The sequence below is a fragment of the Cervus canadensis genome, chromosome X (assembly GCF_019320065.1).
Source record: "Cervus canadensis isolate Bull #8, Minnesota chromosome X, ASM1932006v1, whole genome shotgun sequence".
Lineage (NCBI taxonomy): Eukaryota > Metazoa > Chordata > Mammalia > Artiodactyla > Cervidae > Cervus > Cervus canadensis.
This window is the reverse complement of record NC_057419.1, coordinates 10692450-10712618: the sequence shown is the minus strand read 5'-3', so window position 1 is coordinate 10712618 and position 20169 is coordinate 10692450. Positions and strand designations below refer to the sequence as shown.

General features: G+C 48.5%; 1 protein-coding gene across 9 annotated transcripts in view; it reads right to left on the bottom strand.

Annotated features, from left to right (window-relative positions):
* Positions 1-20169, bottom strand: part of LOC122434556 — a 456430-nt gene that overhangs the window by 417471 nt on the left and 18790 nt on the right. For 4 of the 9 annotated variants that reach the window (XR_006267400.1, XR_006267402.1, XR_006267401.1 and 1 more), the window contains exon 3: positions 19652-19778. Coding sequence is in view for 1 of the 9 variants with exons in the window: in XM_043458055.1 (XP_043313990.1) it covers positions 19698-19778 (81 nt within the window). In the remaining 8 variants the exon portion in view is untranslated. Of the gene's footprint in view, positions 1-139; positions 216-13687; positions 13764-19651; positions 19779-20169 lie in introns of all 9 variants that reach the window. The other 5 variants (XR_006267405.1, XR_006267407.1, XR_006267406.1 and 2 more) reach the window with 2 other exon arrangements.

Genomic DNA, 20169 nt, shown 5'->3' with positions numbered 1-20169 from the left:
CATATATTCAAGAGAGACAAAGAGCTTCTCCCCTGACCCCTTCCTCTGAGTATCGAAATGCAGCCCAGTGAGTGGTGGCATTTCTCGCCCACCCGCTTGGAAGCCTCAGAAGCATCCTGTTCCATTAAATCATTCTTACCTACCACTTTGCTCTCACTGAATTCTCCTCTGCTCTGACATGAAGGATCGGGGTTACCAGAGCTCCGCGGAGCCCCCTGCAATGACACCAGTTGGTTTTGCAGCCAGGAAAAAAAAAATTTAAAAAAGAACTATAATTGCAAATAACTCCCAGTTGTGAGTGAGAGGAGATTAAAAACAATGAATATGCATACTGAGATAATTTGGGAGAAACTGCGTGAAATATACCCCTGTCTCTTCTACAAGTCAGCTTCTAGAAGGACTAATTCCTCCCCTCCTGTTCCTCCTGTGCGGAATGTCCCCTCACGCCCACCCCACTGCCTCTGCTGAGACCTCACCTTGCCCCTTGCCACACGGAGTCACCCCCAGCAGCCACTTTCTGGGTCCCCCGTGCCTGTGTGTGCTGACTCGCTCAGTCCTGTCCGACTCTCTGCGACCCCAAAGACTGCAGCCCTGCCAGGCTGCTCTGTGCGTGGGATTCTGCAGGCAAGAATGCTGGAGGGGGTTGCCACTCCCTCCTCCAGGGGATCTTCCTAACTCAGGGATGGAACCCACACCTCCCGCATTGGCACTGAGGCACCAGGGAAGCCCCACCGTCCCCACCAGAGAAGCCCTACAACGAACCGGGTCTCAGCTGTGCCAAGGTGGCTCCTGACGGAGGCGCTGGAGGGGGAAAGGGCAGCCTGCCTCCTCTCCAGCACTTCAACTCAGCCGGGCATTCCCCCTTCCTCCTGTTCACAGGGGCCAACCTCTAACACTGCCCCGCTCCAAGATCTCCACCACAGGAAGGGCAAGCGCCCCTCTGCCTGCGGCTTCCCTTCCTATCAACCTTCTTGCACCCTTTCCCACCCGCAGGCCACCTCCAAGGAGGCTCAGGCTCTGCATCACGTTAACGGCTTCCAGTGGTCACGTATGGATGTGAGAGTTGGACCACAAAGAAAGCTGAGCGCTGAAGAATCGATGGTTTTGAACTGTGGTGTTGGAGAAGACTCTTGAGAGTCCATTGGACTGCAAGGAGATCCAGCCAGTTCATCCTAAAAATGATCAGTCTTGATTATTCACTGGAAGGACTGATGCTGAAGCTGAAACTCCAATACTGTGGCCACCTGATGCGAACAGCGGACTCATTTGAAGAGACCCTGATGCTGGGAAAGACTGAAGGCAGGAGGAGAAGGGGATGACAGAGGATGAGATGGTTGGATGGCATCACCGACTCAATGGACACGAGCTTGAGTAAACTCTGGGAGTTGGTGATGCACAGAGAGGCCTCGCATGCTGCAGTCCACGGGGTCGCAAAGAGTGAGACACAGCTGAGCAAGTGAACAACAACAGAGTGAGCGGGAAGCTGCTTTATAGCACAGGGAGCTGAGCTTAGTGCTCTGTGATGACCTAGAGGGGAGGCCTGGGATGCAGGTGGGAGGGAAGCTCAAGAGGGAAGGCATGTATGTATAGTTGCGGCTGGTTCCCAGCTGCACAGCAGAAACTAACACAATATTATAAAGCAAGTATTGCTGTTAAGCCGCTCAGTCGCGTCCGACTCTCTGCAACCCCATGGACGGCAGCACGCCAGGCCTCCCTGGCCATCACCAAATCCCGCAGTTTACTCAAACTCATGTGCATTGAGCCGGTGATGCCATCCAACCATCTCATCCTCTGTTGTCCCCTTCTCCTCCTGCCCTCAATCTTTCCCAGCATCAGCGTCTCTTCCAGTGAGTCAGCTCTTCGCCTCAGGTGGCCAAAGGATTGGAGCTTCAGCATCAGTTCTTCCAATTACACGCCAACCTGAAACAAAATCAGGTACGGGCTTCTCTGCTGGCTCAGGGGTAAAGACTCCGCCTGCCGAAGCAGGAGACGTGGGTTCGATTCCTGGTCCGGGGAAGATCCCACCTGCCACAAAGCAACTAAGTCCACGTGCCCCAACTTGTGAGCCTGTCTCTGGAGCCTGGCAACTCAAACTACCACAGCCAAGGAGCCCTACAGCCCGTGCTCCACAACCAGAGAAGCCCCCGCGATGAGAAGCCTGCCCACGGCGACTAGAAACAAGCCACCACTTGCCACAACTAGAGACAAGCCTCAGCAGCGATGCAGCCGCAGCACGGCCATCAACAAAGAAATAAGACCATAGAAAACAATGCAATAACATGTTCTGAAACAAAAATAAATAAAAATACAATAAACAGCCGTTTCCTTTCTTGCCTCCTGTGCCTGCCTGAAGTTTTTACAATAGCGAGAATCTTCACTGAAATCACGGGGTTTTAGTGACACATGCAAATTATGTACATTGAAATTTCAGTCCTCAACAACGTTTTAACAAGCACACGGACACCCCTCACGGGTTCAGGCACTGTTGGTGAAAGCTTCTGCACCACAGTGCTGAGCTGAGTGGTTGCAAAGACTAAAGTATTTACTGTCTGACACGTAAGAGGAAAAGCCTGCATATCTCGGCCTCAAAGGTAACCCAGTACTCTATGCTTTGACTTAAGTAAGACTTGATGGGCTGGTCGCCCAGCTTTCCTTTTGATATGCAAAGCCGGCCACAAATACCCTTTCTGCCCAAGAAAGCCTGCTTTTCAGGATCACCAGCTTCACGTCAGGTTCTCAAAAAGACACTGGGCTTTGGGAGTGGAGGTGAACAAAATCCCCTTTCTCCCCGAGAAAGCCCGCCTTGCAGGATCACCAGCTTCACCTCACGCTCTCAAAAAGACAGTGGGCTTTGGGGGTGAAGGTGAACGATGACCTCATTATTTCTTCTTTCCACTCCCGCTTTAGAAATCCTTATCGGGCATTTTAGATAATGGATGACTCCCGCTCCCTGGAGGCGGTGGGGGTGGGGGGAGGCTGAGCCCAAGGACAAGCAAGAGCAACAGGGCTATTTTTCATCAACTATCACCTTCAGAGCAAACACAAAATAAACTATCCCCTTCGGCGCAAACACAAATGATACCGTGGAGGGCGGAGAGGAACATAACACAGTCAACAGAGCAGGGGCCGTGGGGCTTAAGGAGCCGGGAATAACTGAGGGGCTGAACGAGACCCCTCAGCAGGGCTGAGGAGGATGGCGGGGAGGGGAGACAGGAGGGAAGGGCGTAGCCCTCCCCCGCAAAAAAAAAAATAACGGAAGCAAAATTCTCAGAACCGAGAGACGGGGGTTGAGGAGTGACGCTCATGTTGTTCCCCCAGGAGCCCGACGCTGTCTGCAGACTAGGAGATCCTGCAAAGGGCGGAAACACAGCGACCCCTTAAAAGGTAAGCGGTTAAAAAAAAATTAATTGCAAATTCACAGAACCTTGATGAACTCATTAGTGGTAAAGGTTGATAGCAACTACTGTCCTTCCCAGCTGTAACAGTTTATGGCCAATGTAAAAACTTTGCATGTGTTTTAAAAAATTTTTAAAAGACAAGTGGTTACTCTTCGCCCATGTTCTGAAGCAGATGAACCAACGTTGCAATCACTCCAGATACATTCTGTCCCAGTGCTAAAGGGGATGTGATATAGGTGTTGCAACCAAGGTGCTCAGATTTCACTGCCTGCAGGCGGCATGTGAGAGAAACCCAGGAAACAGAAGCAACTGAATCACATCCTATACACCTTAATGACAGCCTATCTCATGAAGACAAGGGAAAACACAAACGAGAAGGACCCGGAAGACAGAGCTCAAGGAAAGGGCAACCAGAGCATCCGGGCAGCCTCGTCCTGTCTCGTCTTCCCCACAAGCTTCACACTCTGCTCTCTGCGAGCTAGATGCTCTGTGAAGCCTTGCGTCTTTAACAGTTCTGTTTTTTGAGGGTTTTTTGTTTTGTTTTGTTTTGTTTTTGCAGCCCCCTCTAATTCCCACCAAGGGCTTCCCTGGTAGCTCAGCTGGTTAAGAATCTGCCTGCAATGCAGGAGACCCTGGTGTGATTCCTGGGTCAGGAAGATCCCCTGGAGAAGGGATAGGCTACCCACTCCAGTACTCCTGGGCTTCCCTGCTGGCTCAGCTGGTAAAGAATCCACCTGCAGTGCAGGAGACCTGGGCTGGATCCCTGGGGTAGGGAAGGTCCCCTGGAGGAAGGGCATGGCAACCCCTTCCAGAATTCCTGCCTGGGGAAATCCCACGGGCAGAGAGGCCTGGTGAGCGACAGTCGATGGGGTCTCAGAGAGTCGGACACGACTGAAGCAGCCGAGCACGCACGTACGCTTTTGATAAACAGCACTGCAGTGAACACTCCCAGACACGCAACTCCCAGGGACTTCCCTGGTGGTTCAGTGGTTAAGAAATCTGCCTGCCAATGCTAGGGACACAGGTTCAATCCCTGGCCAGGGAAGATCCCACATGCCTCGGAGCAACTAAGCCCCACACACCACAACTACCCAGCCTGTGCTCAGAAGCCACAAGAGAAGCCACTGCAGTGAGAAGCCCACAGACACAGCATAAAAAAATACGCAATTCCCAATAAGGAATCTCAAAGGAATGAAAATGAGCCCATAAGTGGTCATGATTGTGACCAAATAAAATAGGAAATCAAGGGGAGTCTAGTTTATCTTAATTTATAGAGCAGATGTTGGTGTGGCAGAAGACTCTTGAGAGTTCCTTGGAATGCAAGGAGATCTAACCAGTCCATCTTAAAGGACATCAGTTCTGGGTGTTCATTGGAAGGACTGATGCTGAAGATGAAGCTCCAATCCTTTGGCCACCTGATGTGAAGAGCTGACTCTTTTGAAAATACCCTGATGCTGGGAAAGATTGAAGGCGGGAGGAGAAGGGGATGATAGAGGGTGAGATGGTTGGATGGCATCACCGACTCAATGGACATGGGTTTGAGCAAGCTCTGGGAGTTGGTGGTGGACAGGCAGGCCTGGCATGCTGCGGTCCTTGGGAAGAAGATCCCCCGGAGAAGGGCATGGCAACAATCCACTCCAGCTTCCTTGCTGGTAAAATCCCTTGGACAGAGGAGCCTGGTGGGCTACAGTCCATGGGCTCGCAAAGAGTTGGACATGACTGAGTGACCACACAACAGTTCACAACAGAGCCGGGGGCAAAGTGGGTCACATGTTGATAGGAATCCCATGAAAAGATTACGTTTGAAAAACGTCTGGCTTCTATTTCTTCAACCAGGCTCCCAGACTACTCTCCCAGTTCCTATTAAATGGAGAACTGTATCTTAGGCACACCTTAAAGTCTCCTGCACAGGCTTCAGGTCTGACAAGGTGACATCTCTACTTTATTCTGCCTTTAAGCTTCCTGCTTGCAGACACCAGGTCTGCTCATGGGCTTGCGGTTCCCCCAGCAACCTAGACTGTTACACTGAATGGGGTGGATTCTCTCTGCACGTGGATCATTAATTAACCAAGGTTCGGGTTAGGCTTCCCTGGTGTCTCGGCAAGCAAAGAAAAACTGCCTGCCAATGCAGGAGTCACGGGAGACGCAGGTTCGATCCCTGGGTCGGGAAGATCCCCTGGAGGAGGGCCTGGCAACCCATTGCAGTATTCTTGCCTGGAGAATCCCATGGACAGAGGAAGCCTGGTGAGGTTACAGTCTACAAGGTCACACTGAGTCAGACACGGCTGAAGTGACTCAGCATGCACACAAACTATCCTCAAGGAATGAAGACTGCTTGCGTGTATTTTTTTTTTTTTTTTGATGTGGACTATTTTTAAAGCCTTCATTGAATTTGTTACATTACTGCTTCTGTTGTATGTTTTGGTTTCCTGGCCAGGAGGCATCTGGGATCTTAACACCCTGACCAGGGACTGAACCCAAAACCCCTGCGTTGGAAGGCAAAGTCTCAACTTTACCTAGCTTTCCCAGCAAGTTCCACTGTATTCTCAATCTGAGCTCCATCAAACCTCCAGCTGTGTTACACTTTCTAGATACTGTGCACTCTATAGACACATTCAGTGGTACTAACCTTGTGTGTCCTTCTGAAACAGAATCCTTCCCTAGGTATCACTTTGTGGCTTTCAAAAGAGGAGGCAAATATTCAATGATTCTTTAGGAAACAGCTCAGCAAATTGGGATTTAAAAAAAAAAAAAATTCAACTGAATACTAATCTGACTACACTGCCTTTTTATTATTCAAGGACAAACGTAATCATTTTTTAAAAGAGTTCTAATCTCCGTCATCTAAAAAACCTACGAAAGCCTTACACATTATTGTCTTGCCATCAAATGGGATACACGGGGAAAGAATCTACACTCACTTTAACTACTCAAGGAATGAGAATTACTACTGGAGTTATAGAATCACTATTACCATTCATATTAATGCCTCATGAATAAAGTTCTAAAAGAGAAATATGTATGAACTGCGACTTAAAGCAAGGGCTATATACTTTTATGACACCTCTAAATTCACATGGACCTCTGTAGCTGGCTACGTTCTTACACACACACACACACACCAGCTCTCTGTGAGGGTCCCCAAGTAACACCATGGAAGTGTCATTTTTCCTGCTACCTCTTCATGGATGGTTTGGCTGAAAGTCACGTGTCACAGTGAACTTGCTGAAGATCCACAGTTCAAAGGTCAACCCAGCACCCACACCCAAGACGTCCATTTCCAAGTCACATGCCCTTTCACGCTGCTATTTTTTCTTTTAACTTAATTTGTAAAGAATTTTTCTTGTGCAAGATACGCGTGGAGCCAAATCACCTCTGTCGTTGAAAGTACTGTAGTGTAAGTTTCGGGCTCGTAAGAAGTCCACTTGAAAAAAGCTATTCATGTATGTCATTTATTTTTGGCTGTGCCGGGCCTTCTTTGCCGGGTGGGTTTTTCTCCAGCTGCGGGGAGCCAGGGGCTACTCGTCATCACGGTGCGTGGGCTTTTCTTTGCGGTGGCCTCTCCTGTCGAGGAGCACAGGCTCAACAGGTGTGGCACACGGGCTTAGATGCCCCACGGCAGGCGGGATCTTCCTGGATCAGGGATCGCACCCACGTCACCTGCAGTAGCCGACGGATCCTTGACCACTGAGCCACCACGGAAGCCCATAAAAAGCCTATTTGAACTATTAAAAATGATGGCTACTTCACTTACACTGCAATGTGAAAAGTACAGACTGCATGTAGTGATTCTGCATTTGATTTTACTTCCAGTCTGCTTTATAACCGATTACCAGTTTCTCTGGGCTTGCCTGCTGGCTCAGATGGTAAAGAACCTCCCTGCCACGCAGGAGACCCTTGTTTGATCCCTGGGTCAGGAAGATTCCCCTGGAGAAGGGCATGGCAACCCACTCCAGTATTCTTGCCTGGAGAATCCCATGGCAAGAGCTGGACATGACCGAGTGACCAACACTTTCACTTTTCTTTCACCGATTTCTCCATGCTTGCTATGTTGCTCTTCAGTCGCCAGGTCGTGTCCAACTCTTTGTGAGCCCCCAGACCGTAGCATGCTAGGCTTCCCTGTCCTTCACTAGCTTGCAGAGTCTGCTCACGCTCATGTCCATTGAGTCGTTGATGCCATCCAACCATCTCATCCTCTGTTGCCCTCTTCTCCTTCTGCCTTCAATCTTTCCTAGCATCAGGGTCTTTTCAAATGAATCAACTCTTTGCATAACGTGGCCAAAGTATCAGAGCTTCAGCTTTAGCATCAGTTCCTTCCAGTGAATATTCAGGGTTGATTTCCTTTAGGATTGACCAGGCTGTCCAAGGCGCTCTCAAGAGTCTTCTCCAGTGCCACAGTTTGATTCATCGAAGTTCTGAATCGCTTCTTTGGCGCTCTGCCTTCTTTATGGTCCAGCTCTCAGATCCGTACATGCCTACTGGAAAGGCCACAGCCATGGCTATACAGACACCTTTGCTAAGTGGGTCTTTAAAATCTAGGCTGATAGCACCATGCCTGAGTAACTAAAGATTCACACGTGAGGTAACAGAGAAAGTTGAGGTGGGTTATCAGGATCCCAGCGTGTGTCATCTGAGCATCAAACACCCGGCTGACTGCGCCTGCCTTTTTCTTCTCTCAGGATCCATCGCATGTTGTACGTTCTCCCAGCAGGATGGGTGGACAGACCGCAGCCTGAGTGACAAAGCAGACTGGGGGTCCTTCTTTGAAAGTGCTGTCTGAACGGACGCGCCGGGGCCTGAAGGCAAAGGAATGGAACGGAGGAGCTTGGTTCAAACCCCATTCTAGCATCGTGCTTGCTGACAGAGATGATGACTTGGGTCATCATGTCGTGGAGTCTATACACGGGGACTCGCAAGCCCTGGTGCCCCAGCGCCGGAAGAGCCCGCAGCCCAGTTCCGTCAGCCTGGCCCTTATTCCCGCTGTCTGTCTAAAGCGCCTCACGCGGTGAAGCCTCATGCTGCACTTAAGCAACCGATCTCGGCCTCGTGACGTCTCCTGGCCGGCTCTTGTGACAGCCTTCGGCCAGCCCGTCTCTCTTGGACTGGTGTGTATTTGCAACACCAGCTTCCATGGGTGAGCTAGAATAACCCTCCTCGGACTTTTGGACACAACACTAAAATTTTTTTTTTTTTTTAAATACAATGATGCATTGACTTTATTCACTTCTATTTTTGGACGCACTGGGTCTTTGTGGCTATGCATGGCCTTTCTCAAGTTGAAGTGAGCTACTAGAGGGGGCTACTCTCTGGTTCCGGCGCACAGGCTTCTGACGGCAGAGGCTGTTCTTGTGGCTGAGTGCGGATTCTCAGCACACGGGCCTCACCAGTGGTGGCGTACGGGCTTTTTTTGCTCCACAGCCTGTGAGCTCTTCCCAGAGTGGGGATCAAATCTGTGTCCCCTGCACTAGCAGGCAGATTCTGAACCACTGGACTGCCAGGGAAGGCCTGCACTTAAGAATCTTGAACCCCCAAAAAAGATGGCAAAGAATCCACAAAAGGGTCATGAAAATACATCAGAGCATTCCTTTGACACGGGCCCTGACCTCCTCCGGTCATAAAGATGACGAGGAATTGAAGCCGCGGTACCTGCACGGTCAACAGGAATTCAGGCTCTGGGTGACCCTCCATGGGGCCGTTTTGAAAATGAAGCTAGATCCTCAGCCCAGCCCAGTCTGTTCCCAGCTCTCTGCCTTGGAGCTGAAGGCGAGACACCGATGTCCATGCCGGCCCCGCAGCTAAACCGGCATGAGCGGGGTCCCTCAGGGCGGCAACAGGGACACGGAACCCCACTTCTCTCCCCGTGTGTCCCTCCTCGGCTAGCCAGCCCTCATCAAACGCCAGGGGATGTCCGTTCCGTATCGAGAGCACGCACGTCTTTCCTTTCTCTTTGCTTCCATCCGGATCATCCCATCTGCATTTTGAAAAGTGTTCTCTTTAATGAAGACAAACATTCTTTTTTGTTTTTTTCAATAACAAAGAAGTTTTAGAAACTGCTGAGCCACGGGCCCACTTAGAGCTAAGCCTCCCTTGATGAACTGAGCTTTCTCTTCCGCTTTCCAACTCGGCTCCCTACTGGGAAAAGGCCACGCGCCCAAATCCCAGGGTGGCTGCTTTGGACAATGACCCGCGGGGATTTCCAGCCACGTTTCTCCCTGTCTCCCAGGCGGACTCAATTTCTGCTTTCCCTTGCCTGAACCTTTAGGGATCTCCCTAATCTTCGACAGCAACTTCTATCCCTGAAGCTACCGAAAAGTCCTCGTCCTGGGTTTACACTCTGTCCTGTCCTAGAATTAACTAGAAACGGGTGTGATGACGGGCACGCCTCTGACCACTGCCCTTCAGTTCTTCCTCAGCTCCACACGGACCCCACGGTCAGCCAGCTTGGTGACGCCACAGCCTAACTAGGCATTACTATTACACACACGTGTATCTTTGCACACATGTAGGTATGACAGATGTGTATGCATGTGTGTGCATATATGTGCACACAAAGGTAGCTGTGTATATGTGTGTGTGTGTGTGTGTGTGTGTGTGTGTGTGTGTGTGTGTGTATACTTCCCACCTCCTCGCTGGGAAGCAAATAATATGCTTACAGTGTCTACAGGTGGACTTCTGAGGTGGCGCTAGTGGTAAAGAACCCGCCTGCCAATGCAGGAGATGTAAGAGACATGGGTCTGATCCCTAAGAAGGGAAGATCCCCTGGAGGAGGGCATGGCAACCCACTCCAGCGTGCTTGCCTGAAGAATCCCCAAGGACAGAGAAGCCTGGTGGGCTACAGTCCGTAGATTCACAAAGAGTTGGACACGACCAAAGCGACTTAGCACACACGCACACACGGACACAGGGAGAGAAGCGGAAGATGGGAAGAATTGGGAGATTAGGATTGATACATATACACTACCACGCGTAAAATGGATGAGACGGCTGGATGGCATCACTGACTCAAAGGACATGAGTTTGCACAAACTCTGGGAGATGGGGAAGGACAGGGGAGCCTGGTGTGCTGCAGTCCATGGGGTCGCGGTTGGACACGACTAAGTGAATGAAAAACAAGGAGTGCGTAAAAGAGCCAGCTAGCGGGAACCTACTGTAAAATACAGGGAGCCCAGCGCGGTGCCCTGTGACGACCTAGAGAGTAGGACGGAAGGTTGGGTGGGAGGCTCAACAGACAGGGAGCTGTCTGTTGTATACAGACAGCTGATTCACGGTGTTGTACACTGGAAAGGAAAAGAATACGGTAAAGCAATTATACTCCAATAAATAAATAATAAACAATGCCCCTGGCACAGTAAAAAAAAAAAAAAAGGTGTCTACACTATTCAGTGTCCTTAGAAAAGGATTAGATTAGCAGATATGGTTTGAAATCACACACAAAAAAAATCATCAGTGAACTGGTGACCTCTAGAAGTAGTGTTCTTTGCAGCCAACTATCGGCATTTCAAATGCCCCTGTTTTGGCAACATGACTATGAAATGAAGGGCTTTATTTTCCAACTAAACATTTCTAAAAGTCCATCCATTTTATTTTCAAAGCAAATGTAACAAAATAGCTAAACAAAAAAACTGCTTCACAAGGACACGGGTTCTCTCTTCCTAAGGAGAAAAATAAAAATAAATGATGCTACACTAGGTGGGTTTTTTTATGAGTTTTCAGAAACACTCAGGAAAAAAGTGGAGAGCAGTGTTGAGGTGTCAGCCAAGCTCACCGGTGTCAGACATTCCACAGAATCTCCCCCGTGCCTGTCTAGGCGTCAAATGAGAAGCTGATTTACAAATGTTCGTCTCACAATGACCATGGTTCACGCGGGGAACCGGAGAACCAAGAGATGCATGTGAAAACATACAGAGCACGCTGGTTGCAGAGAAATTAAAGAAAGTGGGGGGCGGGGAGGATAAGCCGTTTACGGGAAAGACAAGAGTTGGAGACACACAGCAGACCCGTGTTCCCACCCAACAAGAGAACCGTCAGTAAATTACAGAGCAGCGGACGACGTGGAAATAAGGCCCCATGGAAAACAGCTCTTCCTTGGAAAGAATTCATTGTCTTGCAGAAGGAAATGAACCAGAGGTATTCGGCTTTGAGACAGAAGAGCATTTCATATGGAAATGTCCGTTCGAAAGCAAACAGATATGAAAAAGAAACGAAGGTGAGTTACACTGCCCGGCTGTCAGCAGCGTTTGTCTCTCTGAAGGATTTTGTTTTGTTGTGATTTGTATTAAGTACTCAGCGTGTCAATAGTAACAGGATAAGGAGGTGTGGAATAAAAGACCTGATCCCAGGTGGTGCCAGGAGTAAAGAATCCACCTGCCAGTAGAGAGATGAGGGCTTGACCCTGGATCACGAAGTTCCCCTGGAGAAGGTCGTGGCAACAACCCACTCCAGTTTCCCTGCTGGGAACATCCCTTGGACAGAGGAGCCTGGCGGGCTACAGTCCATGGGCTTGCAAAGAGTTGGATATGACTGAGTGACTGACCACACAACAGTTCACAACAAAGCCGGGGGCGAAGCGGGTCACATGTTGGTAGGAACGCCATGAAAAGTTTTCGGGGGAGATGTGCACCCATGAAGATTACGTTTGGCTTCTATTTCTTCAACCAGGCCCCCAGACTACTCTCCCAGTTTCTACTAAATGGAGAACTGTATCTTAGGCTCACTTTAAAGTCTCCTGCGCACCTTAAAGTCTCCTGCACAGGCTTCAGGTCTGGCAAGCGTAGCGTGGCGTGCTAGGAACGATGCTTCCTGCAAGGGGAGGCCGGGTCTGCCCGCCTGAAGGGCTGAGAGGAGACCCAGTGCCCTACGAAGCAGAAAGCAGCTGGGGCACTCTCTGAGATGGGGAGGTGCTCTGCAAACAGGAGCGGCCGGCCTCTCATTCCACCTCTGAGTTTCCTTCTCTCAAGAAAAAGGTGCGTGCGTGCTAAGTTGCTCAGTCTTGTCCGGCTCTTTGCAATCCCGTGGACCGTAGCCCCGCCAGGCTCCTCGGTCCATGGGACCCTCCAGGCAAGAATACTGGAGTGGGTGCCATTTCCTCCTCCAGGGGATCTTCCAGACCCAGGGATGGAACCTGCATTTCTTAGGTCTCCTGCATTGGCAGGCGGGTTCTTTACCACTAGAGCCTGAAGAAAAAGGTATTCAACTACAGTTCCTAAAGCTCCCTATTGTAGGGAGCATGTTAATGAACGACAGGGCCAAAACCTCATGTCCAGGTGAGCACAGGTCATGAGAAGGGCACCACATGAAAAAGACGAGCAGTAGAAGGAAGAGGAAACTGAGGAGGGAGGGCTGGGTACGGAAAGAAGACGAACAGAAGAAATAAGAATGTAAGAATCAGCATGGGAGTTCCCTGAGGTCCAGTGGCTAAAACTCTGCACTCCCAGCGCAGGCGGCCCAGGTTCAGTCCCTGCTCAGGGAACCAGAACTCACATGCCACAACCAGCCCCCTGGGCAGATTAGAACTGGACAACAGGACCACCTACTCCCAAAATACATCTTTTTTTGTCGTTGTCGTTGGGAACTCCCTGGTGGTTCAGATGGTAAAGAGTCTGCCTGCAATGCGGGAGATCCGAGTTTGATCCCTGAGGCAGGAAGATCCCCTGGAAAAGGAAATGGCAACCCAGTTCAGTATTCTGGCTGGGAAAATCCCATGGACAGAGGAGCCTGGCAGGCAACAGTCAGAACCACTTACTCCAAAAATACATCTTTGTTTTTTTAAGATTAAAAAATATAAAGAAGAACCAAAATATAGAAATAATGCAACTGATGTGAAGAATTGAGCCATTGGAAAAGACCCTGATGCTGGGAAAGATTGAGGGCAGGAGGAGAAGGGGACGACAGAGGATGAGATGGTTGGGTGGCATCACCGACTCAATGGACATGAGTTTGAGTAAACTCCGGGAGATGGTGATGGACAGGGAGGCATGGTGTGCTGCAGTCCATGGGGTCACAAAGAGTCAGACATGACTGAGCGACTGAACTGAACTGAATGCAACAAACAATATTCAGATGAAACGTACTAGACAATTAACAACTGCTTCTTCAGATAGTAAAGTGTCTGTCTGCAATGCTGGAGACCCGGGTTCGATCCCTGGGTTGGGAAGATCCCCTGGAAAAGGAAATGGCAACCCACTCCAGTACTCTTGCCTGGAAAATCCCATGTACAGAGAAGCCTGGTAGGCTACACTCCATGGGGTCACAAAGAGTCAGACACGACTGAGCTACTTTACTTTACTCACCGTAGCTTACGCACAATATATTCTTGTTAAAAACTCCTACTGCTCATCCAAGGTTATTAACGTGTTCAAGTCGCTCCTGTTTTTCGAAAACCAGAAATACATAATCATCATGATGCAAGTCATATGAAAAAGTCACTGCTTTTGGTAAGCTATGAAATGGGTTATTTGCAAGATTTTCTTTACAGGGGGCAGGGGAGGAAAATGGATACGAAGACCCCTCCTTTAAGCAGAAAAGCAGAGAAAAGAGCTCTGAAAAAAAAAAGGCTAGGTTCGGTGGTCAACCCTGCCGTACGTAGTACCCAGGGCTAATTCCAAGGAGAGCTCCTCTACAGTCTGGTGAGGGGATTGCAACACAGTTCCAAATCCCTCTTAGTCATTTTCTTTTTTTAATGCTGATGGTTTGGAAGTCAGCGAGCTAGGTGCGTGTGGAGTTGGTGTGTGGGGGGTTTCCTCAAGTCGAAAGTTGCCGGGTGGGTCTTGAGTCATATGCCAGTTTTGAGTTCCAGAAGGAAGAGTGTGATTCATCTTGTAAACAGAGGAAACCACCTCAGTGAAGTACAGATGGTAACGAGATTAAAGGCAGTGGTTTATCCTTGGAGGGAAAAATCCCCAAAGTGGTCTGCAAACATAGCGAACCGCAGAGGCATAGAAGCTGGCGTGGGTATAAAACTTGCCTAGTCCCACAGCAACTGCACACCTTTGTCAATCTCTGCATTAAGCCGGCACGCCGACAATATCGCTTTTGATTAGCAAGCAGAGCTGGCATCCTGGGGCTGCCTGGTGCTTTATGGATAGGCACAGCTCAGCTCAGACAGGTGGTTTATGGTTCCCTTGAACGCACACAGGAAAATCAGGAGCTGCTTGGTATTACAAAATGCACCACCTGCTTGGGAGTCCAATTCAATACACAGCTCTTTATTTTGTTTTTGACCATGTAGATGATGCAACGCTCAGAAACGGATACCTGTATGTAAGAAAGACACAGTGGAAGTCTAATGGACTCGGGAAGGCTCAGCATTCTCTTATCCTGGGGGTGAGGACTCAGCTGTCACAGATGAGCAGGTGTTGGCTGTAACTTCAAGGAGGCAAAGCCGTTAACGCTGGTTGAGAGGAACCTCTTCCGTCTTTGCACTCTGACCAATTCCAAGAGAAACATTTCACTTTCTGAGAGCTGCACTAGTGACTGGCTCATTCCGGGACGATGCACTCAACGCTGAGGAGAAATGCTTGATGACTATTATTACAGAAATGTGCGAGGACTTCTCTGGTGATCCAGTGGCTAAGACTCCGCATTCCTAATGCAGGGGGCCGGGGTTAGATCCCTGGTCAGGAGACCAGGTCCCACACACACACCACAGCTAAAATTTCGTGTGCAGCAGCTAAAAAATAAGATCCCACGAGTGGTAAATAAGACCCAATACAGCGTCCCCCCCGCCAAAAAAAAAGTGCCCACATTCTTGGACTCACAGTTGTCCTGAACACAGATTTCCTGTGTATCCCCTGAAAGCCAGCCTACTGGCTGAGAAGTATCTGAGTTATTCTGGGGTGTGTGTAGTCTGGGCTATGCAGACCTTAATGACAAAATCAGATTTGACCTTGGCTGAGGAAGTCTCAGCCAAGAAGATGCCACCAAGACCTGTCAGACTCAACTACAGGTTAGATTTCTTTTTTGTTGTTGTTTAGTCACTCAGTCGTGTCTGACTCTGCAACCCCATGGACAGCAGGACACCAGGCTTCCCTGTCCATCACCATCTCCCAGAGCTTGCTCAAGCTCAAGTCCACTGAATCGGTGACGCCATCCGACCATCTCATCCTCTGTCATCCCCTTCTCCTCCAGCCTTCAATCTTTCCCAGCATCAGGGTCTTTTCTAAGGAGTCAGCTCTTCATATCAGGTGGCCAAAGTATTACAGCTTCAGTTTCAGCATCAGTCCTTTCAATGAATATTCAGGACTGATTTCCCTTAGGATTGTCTGGTTTGACCTCCTCGCAGTCCAAGGGACTCTCAAGAGTCTTCTCCAGCACCATAGTTCAAAACATCATTTCTACACCACTCAGATTTCTTGGTCAACATCAAATTTTCTTTTGGTCAGAGGTCTCATAAATGTTGTCATCAGGCATGTCATACCCAGCAGGGGCCACACTGCCCTGCATGATACTCAGAGAAGCAGAACGGAGACAGTTGTTAAAGCTGTTGACCTGTTTTCAAAATTTAATTCGCTAAGTAACAATTGCTAGCATTCATGAGAAGGCGCTTTCAGGAACTGAAACAGTGATGACATGTTCCCTGCATACATGAATCAGAGGAGAAGAGAGACTTCAGTGCTGCAAAACTTAGGTGGGCCACATGGAAACACAGTGTAGTTCTATTTTAAAGAAGTTTGACTGTCACAGCAAAAGTAAGAAATTCCCTCAGCTTGGGGACTTCCCTAGGGGTCCACTGGGTAAGATCCTCAGTGCAGGGGATACGGGTTCAATCCCTGGTCAGGGAACTGAGATCCCACATGCCCCGCATGGTGCAGCCAAAAAATAAGAAGACTTTAACAAAAAACAAATTATCTCATCTTAAGACTCTCAAGAAGCATCATGATTGCTCACATGGTGTTGAACACAACTGCAAATCAACCCTTGAAAGCCCAAGGAGGGCATTCTACTCATCTCCCTTTGGAAGGAAAACAGCCCCCCAAAGTCTCAATTCCTTGTCAGCAGTGTCAGCCATATCTGACTCTTTGCGACCCCGTGGACTGTAGCCCGCCAGGTTCCTCTGTCCATGGGGTTCTCCAGGCAGGAACACTGGAGTGGCTTGCCATTCCCTTCTCCAGGGGCTCTTCCCGACCCAGGGACTGAATCCACATCTCCTGGATTGGTAGGCGGATTCTTTACTATCTGAGCCACAAGAGGACAGCATGATTTATCACCCAAACCAGGACACTGGAGAGGGGAAGGGGGTGGGCTTATCAGCTGGGACCTGGGCAGGGGGTGCTGGCTGTAACCATTCTGGGTAAACAAGAGGCTACCATGATTATTCATAAGACAGTTGGATGGCATCACCGACTCAATGGACATGAGTTTGAGTAAACTCCAGGAGATGGTAATGGACTGGGAAGCCTGACGTGCTGAAGTCCATGGGGTCGCAAAGAGTCAGACACGACTGAGCGACTGAACCGAAGTGAATCGAACCATGATTATTAGAAGGAAGGTTGTGAGTTCTGTTCAGCCATTCCTGCCCCCAACTACACAGTAGAATCATCATGGGAGAACACACACACGTGTGCCCGTGCACACACACACACACTAGCATATACCTATACCTACATCGGCACACACACATTTACATGGACAAACACATATGCGTATGCATACTGAGACGGCTGAGCCCTACTCCAGACCAGTTAAACGAGATTTCTGAAAATGGAATGAGCCTTGAGCATTGACTTTTAAAAGGTCCCCCAGGCGATATAAAAAGGCAGTGGGACAGAGAACCACTGACCTCGACACCCTCCAAAGACCATCCAGCTCTCAAAACTCTGGGATCCTCATTCCTGAGCGTGACGCTCTCACCCTGCCTGTGGTCAGCTGCAAACTACTGTCCTTTCTAGAACACACCATATTTCACACCAGTACGATAACAACCAACGTGTATTCACAAAGAGTTTACACTTTACCACAACATTTCCTCTTCTACAAAAACACTTTCTCAACATTATCTTTTTTTCTTCGCGCTAACTCTATGAGAAAGTCAGGTTGGTTATTATTACTATTATTGACTTTCTACGGGTGAAGATACTGAGGTTTCAGAGGTGACACACACAGGCACCCGGCATCCAACAGAAGGTGCATATGGAGTAATCACGCCCACGTCTTGGTTAGAAACGGTAGCGTTTAGGAGCACCCAACTGGGGGGTCCCTACCACATGGGTCTGGACTTCACATCTGCCATTCCCTGGCTTGATAAGCTGGGGCAAGTTACTTAACCTCTGCCTGTATCATCTCTAAAATTAAAATAACACCGATACTTGCTCTGTGGTGGCGGTCTAAGTATTGCGTCACACTTCACCTGGGAAGCCTCTGGCAGCAGGTCCCCAAAATAGTAACAATGTTATTCTTCTTGCTGTTGTTACTGTTACTCCTTCTTTCCCCTTCCCGCCCGCTTTTATCGCTATAATTTCCCCTCCTCCTCCTCCTCCTCCTCCCCTCCCGCTCCTTCCCCTTGTAGAACTAATAATAACATTCAGTGCTACAGGTAGAGTCCATGGCCCTTCAGAGAGACAAGATTAATCACCGTAAAACCTCTTGAGCTAATCTTTACCCGCCTCTCACACACACTCCCAAAAAACCAGAAGGCCACGTGAGTCATCCTCAGAGAAGACACTCTGTGAAACCAGACACCCCAGATGTGTGTCTGTGTTGAACCCTGGACGTCTTTGGTACGAAGAGCAAACGCTCAGACTCTAGACAGATGCTCACCTGGATTCAGAACCCAGTGGAGAGCGGGCTTGGAGATGTGCTGCTCACATCTGCCTTTGAGGAAGAAACTATGTCCTGGCTTGTGCAGCAAAGACTGGGCTACAGGCCTTCAGGGGCAGCCTCTGGGGTCTGCTTCCAGGTTTCGGGAGGCCCCACTCTCTGAGCGAAGTCCCCAGCCAGAGGTAGACCAGGCTCATCAGTACACGGGTCTGGGCACGTCTGCCCTGGAGCTGCCCTTGGACCAGGACTACAGCCTGTGGTTCTTCCCCCCATTTCTCCTCCATCCCTCCTTCACAATATCAGATGCCACTGCTGACTGCAGACGCCTCTGAACAATAACAAAAAGCACCCCACATATGTGTCAAACAGCCCTCTCAAGGACAGCACCGTGGTTACCCTACTTAACTGAGACACCATGAAAACCATACAAAATGTTTTCTTCCAAACTGTATTACTGCATCACTTTCTCAGAGTTTATCTGGAAGGTTTTACAGAGTTATAAAATATGTCTCACTTGTCTCTCTTTCTGATGAAGTGCCTACAGCGTGAGGCTTAAAAAAAAGTGATTATAGATCATGTTCTATTCATGTCATCTTTGTTGTGCAAATTAAATTTGTTATGCCACATTAGCTCAAAGATATGAATATTTTAATAACGCTAGATCTATAAATTGCAAGGAAAATGAGTTAGAATTTTAAAATATACTCAGTTCCAAGGAAATGGATTTCTTGAGGACACATTTTTCATCTAGAGAGGAAAGGTATTCTAAATTACTGCATTTCTAAAGTAACCATTTAATTTCACTCTCATTTTGGTAATTCATGCTTTTCAACATACTGAAAACATTAAAAATAATCAAAAACATTAAAATGGTACTTGGATCCAATACTCTAAGTGTTCTTAATGTTAATATTATTATATAATAACATTATTATAGTTAAGGATAACAACAATAAAATAGTTATGTGACAAAAGGCATTCTGCACTCTTTGTATATATTAACTTATCAGGATTCAGAAATATTAAAAATTTTAAGCATAATAATATCTTCTTATACATATGAACAACTTATCGATTATTCCTCTGGTAAATTAAATATTTCTAATGTTAATATTGTTATGGTGGAAAATAATAACAATGCAATAGTGAAACGGTTCTTACTATGTGACAAACAGAATTCTAGGCTCCTTATACATGTTAAGTCAGTTGGCCTCACACACATTCTATAATTTAGGTGTTAATGACATTATGTTATCCATAATGTATAATTTAAGGAACTGAAAAACAGAGAGGTTAAGTAACCTTCCCAAGGTCACACAGCTATATGTGGCTCTTCCTGGATTTGAACAAAACAGTCTGCACGAATGAGGAAAAGCAAAATGCTGACTTACCTTAAGCCACACCCACTAAACTTTCACTCTGTGAGTGTCTGTGTGTAAACGTTATCAATGCACATGAGGACTGAGTTATTCTACATCACACTGATGTGACTTACGCACCTGAATTTTAACTTCCAAATATGTACGGTCCTTGCTGAGTACTCACCCTGAATATCAGAAGCGTGTTCCGTGGGCTTTGGCAGCCTGCCTCTCTCGTCCAAGGGAGTCTCTCCTCTCTGAAGAGGGCCTGTAAATGATACAATGAATGAGAAACGCCACTGGCAAACCCGGCTCAGCGCTCAGGCCTGTCTGCTTTTAGGCCAGAAATAGAACTTTCCAGGTGTGCGTCAATCATTTTGCCAGACCTCTCGCGTAGTCAATTAGCAGTAAACAGTCACTGAGGGCCTACTGTATACCGTTCCCTCCACTAAATCCCAGAGCTTTTAAAAGGCTACCTATGGGGACTTCCTGGCGGCCCAGTGATTGGGACTCTGCCTGCCAACGCAGGCAATACGGGCTCGATTCCTGGTCTGGGAAGATTCCACATGCTGCGGAGGCAGCTAAGCCCATGAGTCATAACTACTGAAGCCTTTGCGCCTGAAACCCATGCTTCACACCAAGAGAAGCCACTGCAATGA